Genomic DNA, 16,500 nt, shown 5'->3' on the forward strand with positions numbered 1-16,500 from the left:
CAGGCTGAAGACGCCAAGTTCTGACTTGTTACATGTGTACTAGGCTCCAGGATACCCTGACAGACAGGAACTGTACAAAGAGAGGAGATGGTGCTCTGTCTGTTACAGAGTGCTCAAGTCATGGAAGACTAGGGAGCCAGGCGTGGTGCACATTTGTAATCCCAGTACTTGGGTGACTGAGACAGGAGGATCACAGGTTCATGGCTAGTCTCAGCAACTTAGTGAGACATTGTTTCAAAATGAAAAAATAAGCAGGGCATGGTGATGCACACTTGTAATCCTAGGACTTGAGAGGCTGAGACAAGAGGATCACAGGTTTGAGGACAGCCTCAGCATCTTAGTGAGGCTCTCAGCAACCTATTGAGACTCTGTTTTCAATAAAAAATAAAATTATTGGTCTGGGAGTGTAGCTCACAGGTAGAATGCCTCAAGGTTCAATTCCAGTACCACACACACACACAAAAAGAGTCAAGTGTGGGTGTGTACCCCTTAAATCCCAGTCCTTGGGAGGCTGAGACAGGAGGATTGCAGGTTTGCAGCCAGTCTCAGAAACTTATTGAGGCCTTCTGTAACTTAGTGAGACCCTGTTTCAAATTTAATAAAATAAAGCCATGCGTGGTAGCGCACACATGTAATTCCAGCATTTGGGAGGCTGAGACAAGAGGATCACAGTTCACGGCCAGCCTCAGCTACTTCCTGAGGCCTTTTGCAACTCAATGAGGCCCTATTTCAAAATAAAGACTAAAAAATAGGGCTGGGGGTATAGCTTGGAAGTAGAATGCCCTTGGGTTCCATCTCTAGTACCACAAAAAAGAATAAAAAATAGGACTGAGAGTGTTGCCCAGATGTAGAATGGTACTGGGTTCTATCCCCAGTACCACAAAAGAAAGAAAGAAAGAAAGAAAGAAAGAGAGAGAGAGAGAGAGAGAGAGAGCTGGGGATGCAGTTTAGGTAGAAAGCCCCTAAGTTCAATCCTCAGTATAAAAAAAGACTGGGAATGCTGGCAAAAAAAAAAAAAAAGCATTTGACTTGCTTGACAGGGAAGGACCTGAAGGGTGAAGGGAATACACTTGGTCTTGGAAAATAAATTCAGCTGAGTGTCGTGGCGCACACTTGTAATCCCAGCGCTTGGGAGGCTGAGACAGGAGGATTGCACAGGTTCGAAGCCAGCCTCAGCTACCTAGCTCAGCCTCAGCTCTCAGCAACTTAGTGAGACCCTGTTTCCAAAAAAAGTATAAAATAGGTCTGGGAGTATAGCCTGGAGGTAGGAAAGCCCCTGGGTTCCACCCCCAGTACCACAAAAAATAAAGGTTTCTTAGTGAAACCCTGTTTCAAAATTAAGAATAAAGAGCCAGGTATGGTGGTGCATGCTTGTAATCACAGTACTTGGGAGGCTGAGATGGGAGGATCACGGTTCACAGACAGCCTCAGCTACTTAGGCCCTTTGCAACTCAGTGAGACCCTGTTTCAAAATAAAGAATAAAACCTGGGCGTGGTGGCGCACGCTTATAATTCCAGCATTCGGAAGGCTCCAGATGAAAGAAAGAAAGAAAAAAAAGAAAGAAAGGAAGGAAGAAAGAAAGAAGGAAGGAAGGAAAGAAGGATAAAATATAGGGTTGGGAAGCTGGGTGTGGTGGCGCACACTTTTAATTGCAGTTTTCGAGAGGCTGAGACTGGAGGATTGCAGTTCGCAGACAGCCTCATATACTTAGTGAGGCCCTTTGCAACTTAGTGAGACCCTGTTACAAATTAAAGAATAAAAAATAGGGCAGGAGTGTAGCTTGGCAATCGAATGCCCCTAGGTTCCATCCCCAGATGCGCCAAAAAAGGGGGGGGCTGGGCTGGGGGTGTAGTTCAGGGGTAGAATACCCCAGGTTCCATCCCTAATGCCGCAAAAAAAGAATGAAAAATTCTGCTGGGGGTGTAGCTCAGAGGCAGAATGTCCCTGGGTTCAATCCCCAGTACCACAAAAAAAAAAAAAAGAAAAAAATGGGAATGTATCTGTGAGATAGAACAATCCTGGGTTAAAATTTCAGTGATACACACACACACACACACACACACACACACACACACACACACAATTATTTTTGAATGTTTCGAACTTGGATTATTTTGAAAATTTCAGTTCGGATTACTGTGGATTGAACCGATGGATGCTCTACTGCTTGAGAGACATACCCAGGACTTTCTTATTTTATTTTTATTTATTTAGTCTTTTTTTTTTTTTTTTTGGCAGTACTGGGTATGGAACCCAGAGGCATTCTATCTCTGAGCTACACCCCCAGCCCTGTATTTTATTCTTTTTTTTTTTTTTTTTTTTTTGTGTGGTTCTGTGTTTGGAACCCAGGGGCCTTCTACCTCTGGGCTACACTCCCAGACCTATTTTTATATTTTTTATTTGGAAACAGGGTTTCTTAATCCAGCTGAGGCTGACTTTGAACCTGCACGATCTTCCTGTCTCAGCCTCCCAAGTGCAGGGATTACAAGTGTGCACCACCACGCCCAGCACTTATTCTTTATTTTGAAACAGGGTCTTGATAAATTGCAAAGGGCCTCGCTAAGTACTGAGGCTGTCCACAAACTACAATCCTCTGGTCTCAGCCTCCCGAATGCTGGGATTACAAGTGCACTACTATCCCCAGCTTGGCCTTTCTTATTTTATTTGGGGTGCTGGGGATTGAACTCAGGAGCACTCTACCAACTAAACTATATTCCTGGGCTTTTTTTTTTTTTTAATCTTGAAACAGTCTTGCTAAATTACTCTACAATGGCCTGGAACCTGGGGTCCTCCTTTTTCAGCCTCCAAGACCCAGGATTAGAGGTGTGGGCCATCATGCTTGGATTTTTTAGCTTTTTCTATTTTATTTTGAAAGTGAATCTCTGTGTGATGTCCAGGTTGGCCTCAAATCCGTGATTCTCCTGTTTCAGCCTGCAGAATACTGGGGTTATAGATGTGTGCCGTTGCACCTAGCCTTTTGTTTGTTTTTTGAGTTGGGGATCTCACTTGTTGCCCAAAAAATAGCTCAGAGGTAGAATGTCCCTGGGTTCAGTCCCCAACACCACTAAAAAAATAAAATAAAATAGGGCTGGGGGTATAATTCGGAGGTGGAATGCCCTTGGGTTCAATCCCCAGTGCCCAAAACAGAAAGAAAAATAGCCAGACACAGTTGGCACATGCCTCTTAATTCCAGAGGCTCGGAAAATTGAAGCAGGAAGATCACGAGTTTAAAGCCAACCTGGGTAAGACCTTGTCTTATTTATTTTTGTGGTACTGGGCATTTAACCCAGGAGCCTTCTGCCTCTGAGCTATACCTGCAGTCCTATTTTATTTTTATCTATTTATTGCAGTACTGAGGACTGAACACAGGGGCACTCTACCTCCAAGCCCACCACCAGCCCTATTTTTTATTCTTTATTTTGAAGCAGGGTCTCACTAAATTGCTGAGAGCCTCACTAAGTAGCTGAGACTGGCCGAGAACCTACAATCTTCCTATCTGAGCCTCCCAAGTACTGGGATTACAAGCGTGCTCCACCATGCCCAGCTTTTATTTTGAAACAGGGTTTCACTAGGTTGATGAGTCTCAATATTTGCTGATGTTGTCCTCAAACCTGTGATCTTCTTGTCTCAGCCTCCTAAGTACTTAGATTACAACCCTGTGTCACTATGTCCGCCAAAACCTTGTCTTAACGAAAAGGGGGGGAAAAAAGTGCTGGGAGAGCCAGGCATGGTGGGATATGTTAGTGAAACAGGGTCCCTTGGGAGGCTAAGACAGCGGGATTGAAGGTTTGCAGACAGCCTCAGCTACTACTTAGGCCCTCTGCAACTTAGTGAGACCTTGTTTCAAAATAAAGAATAAAAAATAGGACTGGGACTGTAGCTTGGAGGTAGAATGCCCCTGGGTTCCATCCCCAGTACCAAAAAGGAGTGAGGGGTCGGGTCTGGGCCTGTAGCTCAGTGTCAGAGCACTTGCCTAGCATGTACAAGCTCCTAGGTTCAATCCCCAGCACTACTAGGAAAAAAAAAAAAAAGGCTGGGGTCAGTCACATCTGTAAATCCCAGTACTTGGGAGACTAAAACAGGATTGTAAACTCAAAGATAACAATAGAGCAAGACCTTGTATAATTCTTTTTTCATTATTCTTTTTTGGTCATTTTTTTTTTGGGGGGGTCTACCTCCAAGCTACTTTCCTAGTCCTATTTTTTTTATTATTTACTTTGAAATAAGGTCTCATGAGTTGCACAGGACCTCATGAAGTAGCGGAAGCTGGCTGTGAACCTTTAGGATTACAAGCGTGCACCACCAACCCAGCTTAAGTGCTAGATATGAAATTAATATGAAAAATTTTTCTTTTACTCAATACTGCATCCAGTGTGCATATTGAGGGGCCCATATGTTTTTTTTTTTTTGTTTTTTTTTTGTTTTTTTTTTTTTAGGTAATGGAGATTGAGCCCAGGGGCATTTTAGGCCTTTACTACACACCCAGCTCTATTTTATTATTTATTTTGCACTACTGGGGATGTGCCCCAGGGGCTTTCTACTTCCGAGCAACCCCGCCTTATTTTTTATTCTGAAACAGTGTCTCACTGAGTTGCAAAGGGCCTCACTAAATTAGCTGAGGCTGTCCACGAAAGATCCTCTGGTCTCAGCTTCCCAAATGCTGGGATTACAAGTGTAAACCATCACACCAGCTCCCCCCCCCCTTTTTTTTGTACTGGGGATGGAACCTAGGAGAATTCTACCCTCCCCCCCAGCTACACCCCATAGTCCTATTCTTTGAGACAGGGGGTCACTGCGTTGGACGTCACTAAGTAGCTGAGGCTGTCTGTGAACCATGATCCTCCTGTCTTAGGTTTGTTTTGTTTTGTTTTTGGTGGTACGTGGGTGGAACCTGAAGGCTTTCTACCTCTGGGCTATACTCCCAGATCTATTTTTATATTTTATTTGGAAACAGGGTCTAAGTTGCTGAGAGCATCACTCAATATCTGAGGCTGGCTTTGAACCTGTGCGATTCTCTTGTCTCAGCCTCCCAAGCGCTGGGATTACAAGTGTGAGCCACCACGCCAGGCTCTCCTGTGTCAGTTTAAATGCTTGGAATTACAAGAGTGCGCCACCACGCCCAGCTTTTTATTTTCAAACAGGGTCTCACTAAATTGTGGAGGGCCTAAGTAACTGAAGCTGGCCGCGAACCGTCATCCTTGTCATCCTTCTGTCTCAGCCTCCCGATTACTGGCTTTACAAGCGTGCGTCACCACGCCCGGCTTTATTATTATTATTATTATTATTAATTATTATTATTATTATTATTATTATTATTATTTATTTTTGCTGAGCTGGAGATGGAACCCAGGGGCATTCGACCTCCAAGCTACAGCCCCCGCCCAATTTTTTATTCTTTATTTTTGAAACAGGGTCTCACTAAGTTGCGGAGGGCCTCACTAAGTAGCTGAGGATGTCCGCGAACCACGATCCTCCGGTCTCAGCCTCCCGAATGCTGGAATTACAAGCGTGCACCACCATGCCCGGCTTTATTTTTATTTTTAAGCAGGCTTCACTAAATTGCTGAGGCTGGCCTTGAACTTGTGATATTCCTGTCTCAGCCACCCAAGGAGTGTGATTACAGACGTGCACCACCACCTCCGGCTCCCTTTTTACTTTGATACGGTCTTGCTAAAATACTGCGCTCTGGTCTTGAAACTGCGATCCTCTAGTTTTAGCGCCCCAGGGACTGGGATTACAGGATTAAAACGAGGCTTCCGAAGGTAAAGAGAACCAGGCTCAACCGTGCCCTAAACTCCGCACCCCCACGGAGAGCGCCGCCCCCGCCCGCTCCAGGTCGCAGCGCTCGGAGCGCGGGGAGACCGACCCCACCACATCCCCAGAACCTCGGCGCCGCCGTGACGTCATCAGGTCGCCCGGAAGAGACGTGAGGGGCGGGGCAACGTCTCACAAACTGGACCGTGAGCCCTTGCGTTTCCTCTTTCCAGCCAGCGCCGAGCGATGGGTGAGTGTTTCTCTGGGTTGGGACGGGGACTGGGTAAGTTCAATCCGGCGCCATCCTACCTCGCGGCGATTTTAGGAGTGCGGGTGGCTGGACCTCTGGCCCCAGACAGCTATGAAGGGCCGATGGCCTCAGGTTTGGGCTGTTGAGGCCCACTGTGGGGACTCTAGGGGCTCCGAGCTGCAGGACGGACTAACATGGCTGCCGCGAGAAGGAATCCGGGGCCGGGCCGCACGTGCATGATGACACCTCGGTAATGCTGCAAATGGCCGACTGTGCAGTGGGGAAGCCAACCTTGGAGAGCTGAGCGCGTGGCCCGCCCGGCACGGGCCCCGGAGCGGGGAGCCGCCGACACCCAGCCGCAGTGGCTGAAGCTTGCGTCCTCCCTCCCTCCTGCAGGCATCTCTCGGGACAACTGGCACAAGCGCCGCAAGACTGGGGGCAAGAGAAAGCCCTACCACAAGAAGCGGAAGTATGAGCTGGGACGCCCGGCTGCCAATACTAAGGTGGGTGCGTTGGCTTCGCTGTGGGGGCGCCTTGTCCTGCGATGGAGCGTGCTCGCGTCTCTACTTTTGGCTGCGGGGGGGGGCGCTCCTTGTGCCATGTAATTTCTTTGTACAGGGGCTTGGGAGGCCTCCCCACCTTCGCAAGTTAATTCTAAGGCAATAGAATGGTCTCTGCACCCTGTCTAGGCTCTGGTAGAGACAGATGGTGTCCACCAGGACTTGAGGGGTTCCTGGAAGGGGTGGCCTTCGCTCATGACCATCAGTAGCCTGGCATTTTTGTTGACTGGAGAGTTTAAACGTGAAGGGCGGGGATTTCCTTTTGGAGGTAACCAGAATGATGAAAAAGGTATCCTTAGGCATGGTCGTGGCCGTCTTGGCCACCTAGGTGCCATTTGCCAGTGGAAGGACTTGTCATAGTTACACTGACTGTTGCCTCCATCCAGCCCGGGTCCCTGCCTTCGTTTGGCGGGTTCTCCTTGATAACCCAGGTCCTGTCTCCTTCAGATCGGCCCCCGCCGCATACACACAGTCAGAGTGCGAGGAGGGAACAAGAAGTACCGAGCCCTGAGACTGGATGTGGGCAACTTCTCCTGGGGCTCTGAGTGTGAGTGGGGCTTTCAGAAGTGGGTGGGAACTCAGCACCTAACCTTTCTATGCTAAGATCCAGTCACTGTTTTTCCGAGGAAGTCCACGGACTACACCAAAGTACTTGACTGTCTTTGCTGACCTTGAGGTGGCTGGAGACTCCTCCACCCAGACTATCCTGCCCTGTTCTTTTTAGCTCCCGCAGCCTGAGGGGCCGATTCTAGACATGGTGTTCTCACACACCTCTGGAAAGGATGGGTTGTGGAAGGGGAGCTGATGCTTTCATGGGTGGGTAAATCTTAGGGTTCCCTTGTGCTGCCCTTCCTGGGGAGAGGAGGCCAGTTTCAGGGTCACGTGAGTTGATTCTGGACTTCTCCAATGAGCAGGTTGTACCCGCAAAACAAGGATCATCGATGTTGTCTACAATGCGTCCAATAACGAGCTGGTCCGCACCAAGACGCTGGTGAAGAACTGTATCGTGCTCGTTGATAGCACTCCGTACCGACAGTGGTACGAGTCCCACTATGCATTGCCCCTGGGACGCAAGAAGGGGGCCAAGCTGGTGCGTGTTGCTTCCCTGCGGGGGGCTGGGGGCTGCCTGACTTTGAGCCTTCTTGTGATGAGAACTCTGTCCAGTTCTGCTGCTGAAGGGGAGAGATGAACACCTAGAGTGCTGAGGAGGGCAGGCATGGGGTGCACAGGCATGAGGGGCTCTGACCTTTGTTCCCTTAGTTAATCCATCTGTTTTTTCATCCAGACTCCTGAGGAGGAAGAGATTTTAAACAAAAAACGATCAAAGAAAATTCAAAAGAAGTATGATGAAAGGAAAAAGAATGCCAAAATCAGCAGTCTCCTGGAGGAACAGTTCCAGCAGGGCAAGCTGCTTGGTAAGATGGAAGTTGCTAGGGGAATTGGGGCCACAGGCACAGTGTGTGATTTGTTTGACTCCCAGGTGTGTGATCTCGAGGGGGAGAATGATGCCAGGGCCCATGCCCAGGCTGAGGGGACTGTCTTAGTGATGAAAACTTTGTCCAGTTCTGCTACTGATTTTCAGTGATGATAAAGTCTATCTGAGGAGACAGTGGGCTTCATGCCTGCCCCCAGAGTGCCAGCACTGAGACTTGTTAAGATGAGTGGGTTGGGTTAGGGCCTCTGTCGTTTATCAAGGATCCCGTGCTCTTTTGCAGCCTGCATCGCATCAAGGCCCGGACAGTGTGGGCGAGCGGATGGCTATGTCCTGGAAGGCAAGGAGCTGGAGTTCTACCTGAGGAAAATCAAGGCCCGGAAAGGCAAATAGTCCTCCCTCCTTCCTTAGCTCGTGTAATAAAGGTGTTTATTGTTCTATGTGTCCCATGTTCTTCTCATCTGAACACTTGTTTCTGGTTTCCTCAAATCCCTCCCTACCTTCTGCTCTTTTGACCCTGATTCACCCCAGTGTAGAATCCAGACTGGCCTCAACTTGGTCTCAGTGAAGTCTTCCTCTTCTGCTGGCTGTCTTACTGTAATAGAGGCAGTATTTCTTACTGGGTTTCAGTGGGAATGGGTTTGTGGCATGTGCAGGCCAGGTGTAAATGTGTTAGTTTTCCTAGCCCTCAGACTCTTGACAGTATTGGGCTGATACCGAAATTGTAATTTTTAATTTCAGACTCTACTGTTTCTTTAAAACTTTGTGTATGTGTATATATTGAGCCCAAGGTCTTTTTTTTTTCTTTTTTCTTTTTTTTTTTTTTTCATTGTGTGTGTGTGGTACTAGAGATTAAACCAAGGCATTCTGCCTCTGAGCTATACCCCCAACCCTTATTTTGAAACAGGGTCTAAGTCGTGGAGGGCCTCAGAAATTGCTTGGTGCTATCCTCAAACCTGCAATCCTCCTGTCTCAGCCTCCCAAGTACTGAGATTACAAATGTGTGCCACTATGCCCGTCTAAGCCCAAGGTCTTGGCCATGCTGAGCATACACTACTACAAACTACACCATCCCAGGGTCTCAACTGAGTTGCTGAGGGTGGCCTTGAACTGGAAGTCCTTTCTTAGCCTCCCGAGTACTGAGACTATAGGCATGCCCAGCAGTGTTTTGTGTATTTTTTTTGTTTTGTTTTGTTTTTGCAGGTCTGGGGATGGAACCCAGGGGCATTCTACCTCCAAGCTATATCACCAGCCCTATTTTTTATTCTTAATTTTGAAGCCCGGATACTTTTTTTATTTTGGAAACAGGGTCTCTTAAGCCAGCTTTGAACCTGCATGATCCTCCTGTCTCCGCCTCCCAAGCCCAGCTAGAATTATTTTCAGCTCTACTTTATTTTGAAACAGGGTCACAGTAAGATACAGAAGGCCTAAATGGTAAGGCTGGCTAGTGTGATCCTCCTGTCTCAGCCTCCCAAGTGCTGGGATTACAAATTACTACCTCACTTGGCTCAGATTCTAAATTTATAGTCACTCCTTCCTGTAATTTCTTATCTCAGCCTCCCAAATACTTGGATAACAGTACACCAAATCCAGCTCTGTCCTTATCTTGTGTGGTGTTTTTTTGTTTTGTATTTTGTGGTACTGCAGATGGAACCCAGGGGCCTTCTACCCTCCAAGCTATACCCCCAGAGCTAATTTTTTATATTTTATTTGAAAACAGGATCTTGCTACCTTGCTAAAGCTGTCCACAAACTGGATTTCCTCCTGTCTGTCTCAGCCTCCCAAATGCTGGAAAAACAAGCAAGACCCCAGCTCCTGTCCATTTCTCTTTTTCTGTTTTTGGTACTGGGGATGAAACCCAACCCTCACCCCTGTATTGAGTTGTAAAGGGCCTCACTAAGTAGCTGAGGCTGTTTGCATACCCGGGTCCTCCTGTCTCAGCTTCCCGAATGCTGGGATTATAAGCATGCACCACAATGCCCAACATGTCTGTATGTCTTAATCTGACAAATTACAAAACAAAATAATTTTTTTCTGCTATGTCTCTTAACAAGTGGAAAGGTGGTAGTTTATTAGGTACTCATGTTTATAGCAGGATATAGTGAGTGACACATGCCTATAATCCCAGTACTTGGAAGACAGGAGGATTGACAACTATCAAACCAAGCACTCAGGTTTGACAACTGCCTAGTCAACAGAGCAAGGCTTTCAAAATTAAAAGGAAGCAGGGCATGGTGGTGCACGCTTGTAATCCCAGCATTTGGGAGGCTGAGACAGGAGGCTGGCGGTTCTCGGACAGCCTCGGCTACTCTGGCCCTTTGCAACTCAGTGAGACCCTGTTTCAAAATGAATAAAGTAGTACTGGGAGTGTACATCAGAGGTAGAGTGTCCGCAGGTTCCATCCCCAGTACCACAAGAACAAAGGAATGGAGGTGTCCTGGGAAATAGAATGCCCCTTGGTTCATTCTCAGAGTATCATAAAAAAACAAGTGAGCTGAGTATGTCCCAGTACTTGAAAGCTGAGGCAGGCTGCTGAGGGCTTTTTTTCTTTTGCATTGTGCTGAGAATCTAATACAGGACCTACCACAGGCAGGCTCTACAATGAGAGCTGCATTACTAGACCTGCCTTTTGTGTTTTTTTGGTGGGACTGGTTGGAACCCATATGCTTTCTATCTCCAGGCTATACTTTCAGACCTATTTATATTTGGAAACAGGGTCTCACTAAGCTGCTCAAAGCCTCACTGAATAGCTGAGGCAGGCTTTGAACCTTTGCAATCCTGTCTCAGCCTTCCAAGTGCAGGGATTACAAGTGTGCACCACCGTGACCTGCCCTTTTTTTTTTTGTTGTTGTATTGGGGGTGGAGCCCAGGGGTATTCTACCTCTGAGCAACATTCCCGGCCCTATTTTATATTTTTTATTTTGAAGTGGGGGTCTCACTGAGTTGCAAAGGGCCTCCTCTGCTGGCTTTGTCTTGTAGCCAGAACTGAGGCTGGCTATGAGATGCAATCCAACCGTCAACTGAGTTGTGAAGGGCCTCACTAAGTAGCTGAGGCTGGTGGGAAACCCAAATGCTGGGATTAGCCCATACATGGTGGTACACACTTGTAATCCCAGCATTCAGGAGGTGGAGACTGGAGGATCTCAGTTCATGGACAGCCTCAGCTACTTAGCAAGGCCCTTTGCAACCCAGGGAGACCCTATGTTTTAAAAACCAAAAAAAAGAACTTTAAAAAGCCCAAATGTGCCCAGCATGGTGGCACATACCCTGCGCTTGGGAGGCAGACAGGAGGATGGAGCAATTCAAAGCCAGGCTCAGCTGGCTTAAGAGACCCTGTTTCCAAGTAAAACATAAAATAGGTCTGAGAATGTAGCCCTGCGGTAGAATGCCCCTGGGTTCCATCTCCAGTACCACCAAAAAAAAAAAGGCCCAAATGCCAGGATTACAAGCATGGATCTCCATGCCCAGCTCCCTTTCTGACTTCTAATTGTCAATCAGATTGTGGTCCTTCCTCTAGAATCTACCCACGTGCCGTCTCTACTGACTATTCTTGCCCTGGAGCAAGGCTATCTCCCCTGTGAAACCTGCAAAAAGCATCACATGTCTTCTGAATGGTTGCCTTCGGTGCTACCAGCCCAGCATTACAGATTTGGAAAGGGTTTTAGAAATGTTCAGTCTCCCGCTGTCACTCGAAAAGATGCAAAGCGGGCTTTCCACTCTTCTGCAGCCTCCGGGCGCGGGCTCCACTCCTGCGCCTCCTGCTGTCTTCCTCTGCTGGCTTTGTCTTGTAGCCAGAACAGTTTTGTCATTCACTATTTTCTCTAGGACCAAAGGGTTTAGAAGACAGGAAATCTTCTAAGGAAGGTTCTTCTAGGAATCTTCTGGGCATGGGGGTGCAAAACTGTACTTGGGAGGCTGAGGCAGGAGGGTTGTGATGACACAGGCCTGTATTCCTAATACTTGGGAGGCTGAAACAAGAGAATCATGGCATAGGACAGCCTCAGCCAGTAGTGAGACACGATGGGACAACTCCGATTTCTGTGGGGCTGTTTCCACAAAGCCCTTCTGCTCTCAGTTGTGCTCCCAACACTGCATAGAGATGGACTCCTGCTCCCAGCCCTTAAGTCCTCCATTCTCTGTTTCGTTGGGGCAGGGGGTGGAGGCAGACTTGACACACCAAGGTCCAGATGCTGAAGGTCGAGAGTGGTGGATGTTCACATCAGAGTTTAATCATCCTTCAAGGCATATTCCCAGCCCTTTCCTATTCATCTACATCCTACTGTACACATGCCAACTCAGTTTTTTGGTTTTTTTTTTTGGTTTTTTATTTTTTTGGTGGTACCGGGGTTCCTGGAAGCCCTTCTTCCTCCGGGCTACACTCCCAGACCTATTTTATATTTTTGAAACAGGGTCTCACGCCAGCACGGCTGGCTTCGAACCTGCGCGATCCTCCTGTCTCTGCCTCCCAAGTGCGGGGATTACAAGCGTGCGCCACCACGCCTGGCAACCAACTCAGTTTTAAGCTACAATTGTACAAGTAATCATATATTCTCATTGCAAACAAAAACGAACATTACGGATAAAGCAAAGTACACATGTCGCCTCCCCCCCCTTAAGTGAGTTAGGGTATCAGGATGAAGAAGGTATATCCTTCCAGACATTTTTTTCCTGCATGGATCTTGGTCACCCCCAGAGCACCAGCATCACCTGAAAACTTGTTGGGATTATTCTTGAACTCCCTCCCAATTCAACGCATCAGAAAGGCCGGGAGTGATGCCCTGCCCTTGAGAAGACATTCAGTGATGCTGATGCTCCCTCAACTCCGAGGACCACTGGCCCAGCTCCCCGTTGCTGGGCAACGAGGAAGCGAACCTCGCAGCAGGCAGGGCTCTGGCTCTCCACGCCTGCTTTTTCCCAGCTTCACCCTCCCACGCAGCTCCTCCTACCTTCTCTTGCGCGCCCAAATGAACACATCCCCAGCTCTGGCTCAGGCTCTTCCCTCCCTCTTCTCGCTCAAGGGCCTTCCCTAAACGCCCTTGCAGAAGGCGCACAGCAAAGGCGGCTCTGAGGCTGGTAGGCAGGCCCGGGCGGCGGGAGCGCGAGCGGCTGCAGGGGGCGGGCCGCCAGCACCCGCCGCGGGGCCTCAAGGCTCCAGGGCCTCGTCCTCAGACTCGGCCGTCTCCTCTTCGATGCGGCCAGAGGCTTCGGGGTCGCCGCCCTCTTCGGCCCGGAAGCGCAGCAGATGTGGGGTCCGGGGTGCGCCGCGCGCGCGGCCAAAGTTTCGGAGGCTGATGGCGGGAGAGGGCGCTCCTGCGCCCAGGAAGCGGCCGAGCAGCGGCGTCTGCGCGGCGGGCGCGGGCAGGGCGGGCCCCGGCGACACCTCCACCTGCACGTTCTGCTCGGGGTCGTCACTCATGCTGCGGGAGGGACGGGGCACGGGAGACTTGAGGCCGGGCTGGACTGGGGGCGGCGGCTCAGAGGGTGCAGGGGCCTGGCGCCCGCCTGCTGCTGGGATCTAGCCTGGAGGCCACTCACCGCAGGTTGAAGGTGGAGCCCAGGAAAGAAGGCCGCAGAGACTCGGCCGCTGTGGCCACGGTGTAGGGTGGCTGAGGCTGGTCCTCATCCCAGTACTGGTCCTTCTCGGTGGGGGGCAGATTCTGGTACATCTCATCCACGGACAGCAGGGACACCTGGGCCAAGAGGGCAGAGAGCAGGTCTCAAAGACCTTCCTCTCCTTTCCGCCCAGGCTGAGGGCGGGTGAGGAGAGGGAGCCACGGAGCTGTCCCCAGACCACCCCCTCACCTGCAAGTTCCGGTCTATGAGCTGATTGGTCTCGAAGTCATCATCATCCTCACCAAAGGGGTTGATGATCTGCTCGGCCACCTGTGTGCGTTGCAGAGACAGTGTCTTCTGGGCTCAGAGCCCCACTCTGTCCCCAGCCCCTGGGGTGGACCGATGCCCACAGCTCTAAAGAGCCAACTGGCATGACCACTGCAGTGCCCACCTTGAGCCAGCCGGCGTAGAAGAAGAACTGCAGCAGTGTGGTGAGGGGCACGTACATGTCCAGGTCTCCCAGTGCTGGCGCTGGCTCCTGGCCCGGCTCCAGAGGCTCCTGAGGTTTGGCAGACCCTCCCTCAGGCTCCACAAACTGGCGGCCGACCAGGGAGAGGGCAAAGAAGGAGTATACAGCTATGGTCACCACCTGCACCGGGGAAAGCCAGGCCTGAGATCATGTGGGGAGACAGAAACCCCACCCCGACTATGAGGGTGGCGATCACACGTGTAACAGGGTGGTGTCCCCAGCAGGATAGGGTCACCTTGGAGGCAGAGGGAGGCTTTGAGGATGAGACAGACCGTAAGCCGGTCAGTGCCTCGTGGGACCGAACTGGCCCAGGACAAGGACCATCTCACACACGGCACAGGACACCGCACAGGACGGGGAGGTGAGCGGCAGTTACTTGGGTGTAGACGAGGGGGATGCTGATCCAGTCATAATGGAACAGCATGCTGCACTTGGCCCGGTACTTGTTCAGCTCCTGGTGGAACAGCAGAAAGAGGAGGTCAGCAGAGTGAAGAGAGACTAGGGAGAGCGCCAGGCCTGAAGCTCGGGCTGCCCTTAGGAGTCATCAGGCTGGGGGTGGGGGGTGCCCATGATGGGGAGCGGCCGGGCAGAGCCATTGTGAGCACAGGCCCTGCAGTGAGCATGCCTAGCACAGATCCCAGCGCCGCTAACGAGCTTGGGCTTTTCCACTCTGTTTCCTCATTTGTGGGAGGGGGATGATAACGGTCCCTGTTCCAAGGGCTTTGTGAGGTTAGTGAGCCGCCTGCTTCCAGTGTGCATGCAGTACATAGTTGGAGTCATATAAGTGTTAAGTGCCAAAATTATTATACGTTTGCCAAGTTAGGGCGAGAGAAGGACTGAGGGACCAGGCCCTAGGCCAACTCACTTCCAGAATGAGACAGAGAGCGATGTCGTCACGGATTCGCCCATCCCTGCGGGCCTGGGCCGCCAGGTTGGTGAACCAGACGCAGGGGACCCAGTACTTGTTGAAGTCGGATTTGAGGCTCTCAAATTTTTTCCTCTCTTCTTGGGACATGAAACCTGCCGGGTGACGTGGGTGGGGTGCAGACGCATCCTCTGCCTCCAGGGGAAGCAGCTGGTCCTCGGCGCGGCTGCCCTCCTTCGCACACCCCGGCAGTTCCAGGACTCGAGCGCCCCCTGGGGGTCAGACCGCCCCTTCCCGGCACCTGCGGGCAGTCCTGGGCTGGGGCCCCAGAGGCTCGGGTGGGCGACGCACCTGCGTCCACCACGTGCTCCATGGTGGGGAAGCGTTTGAGCACGCGGGTGCTCACGGAGCGCAGCACCAGCACCGACGCCAGGTTGGCGTAGCGGATGAGGGTGCGGCGCAGCAGGCGGCCGCGCTGGTCCACGCCGTGCACGCTGGCCGAGATGACGCACATCAGCTGGTCCGGCAGCGGGATGCTTGTGTATTGGGACCACCAGCGGTTCACCACCAGCGTGACGTAGAAACCTGGTGGGCCGCCATGTGGAGTGGGGACGGGAAGGGAGCTTGGAGGGCTTGAGCAAGGGCGGGCGGAGGGCACATTTGGCTCCAGCACGCCTCGCCTTCTCCATTCCCAGTGCCCTGCTGGGCCAGGCCAGGCCAGGCCAGGAGAAGGGAGTGCAAGCTTCCAGGAAGAGGGAAGCAGGCGTCTAAGGTAATGGTTAACTCTGAGATCTGCTCCCCGCTAGGGTGCGAGGGGGCTGCCCCCTCTAGCTCCCCTCCAGTATCCAAGTGGGGCAGTGAGGCCTGTACACCAGCAAATGATAAGCCGACCTACTCCTGGGGAGCCCTAGGCTTGGTCCCCAGCCCCTATTCTGCTTGTACCTATGCTGATCGACTCTGAGCTGTGCTGCCCAGAGCTGTAAGCTCAACCCAAAGGTCAGGGGGCCTCACCCAGTACAAAGGACAAAGGGATGAGGTCCGCAGAGCGATTGCAGTATCGGGCCACCTGAGCATACACAGTCCTCTGCTCCTGGGTCAGCAGCAGCCTGGGGAAGGTCATTGTAGGCCAGGGTTGGAGGGAGGTGGACAGCCCGGGCCCCCACAAGACAGCCCCAAGCCCCACCCTCACCGGTAGGTGATGCTGAGCGCCGCATAGAGAACGAGGAAGAGGAGGAACTCCTTGTAGAGCAGTTTGTAGATGCTTCCCCTCCAGCGGAGGAGCAGGCCGGAGAAGCCTCCGAAGCGGGCCTCGGCCACTTTGAGGGTGTACGAAACCGTCATGGCGCCGGGGCCTGAGGCAGGAGGTCATACAGCCGTCCCTCTCCCCACTAAGCTCAGTTCCCAAGCCACCTCCCTTCATCTCTGACCCCCACACCTCCAGCCTTTGTTATCAGTAGAGAAGAAAATAAGAAGTGGGAGCAGGGCACAACCCATCTGTGCAGAACCTGCGGGACACGGGGTGGCAGGCAAAGCTGGGCCGGTGTGCCTGCTGGGGG

At 51.2% G+C, this 16,500-nt stretch overlaps 2 protein-coding genes across 2 annotated transcripts; one reads left to right on the forward strand and one right to left on the reverse strand.

Annotated features, from left to right (window-relative positions):
* Positions 1–5,991: 5,991 nt before the first annotated feature.
* On the forward strand, positions 5,992–8,434 carry RPS8 (ribosomal protein S8). The gene is made up of 6 exons (XM_080692221.1): positions 5,992–6,005; positions 6,402–6,508; positions 7,013–7,112; positions 7,480–7,655; positions 7,851–7,980; positions 8,281–8,434. Exons 1-6 carry the CDS (start codon positions 6,002–6,004, stop codon positions 8,388–8,390), a joined length of 627 nt encoding a protein of 208 aa, XP_080548347.1. The 5' UTR covers positions 5,992–6,001; the 3' UTR covers positions 8,391–8,434.
* Positions 8,435–13,140: 4,706 nt separating this feature from the next.
* Positions 13,141–16,285, reverse strand: BEST4 (bestrophin 4; the record flags this gene model as incomplete). Its single annotated transcript, XM_080692216.1, has 9 exons — positions 13,141–13,414; positions 13,533–13,687; positions 13,800–13,880; positions 14,002–14,199; positions 14,456–14,533; positions 14,945–15,099; positions 15,296–15,529; positions 15,956–16,050; positions 16,134–16,285. 9 exons carry the CDS (start codon positions 16,283–16,285, stop codon positions 13,141–13,143), a joined length of 1,422 nt encoding a protein of 473 aa, XP_080548342.1.
* Positions 16,286–16,500: the final 215 nt, after the last annotated feature.

The sequence above is a fragment of the Muscardinus avellanarius genome (genome assembly GCF_963383645.1).
Source record: "Muscardinus avellanarius genome assembly, chromosome: 3".
NCBI classification, from domain to species: Eukaryota; Metazoa; Chordata; class Mammalia; order Rodentia; family Gliridae; genus Muscardinus; species Muscardinus avellanarius.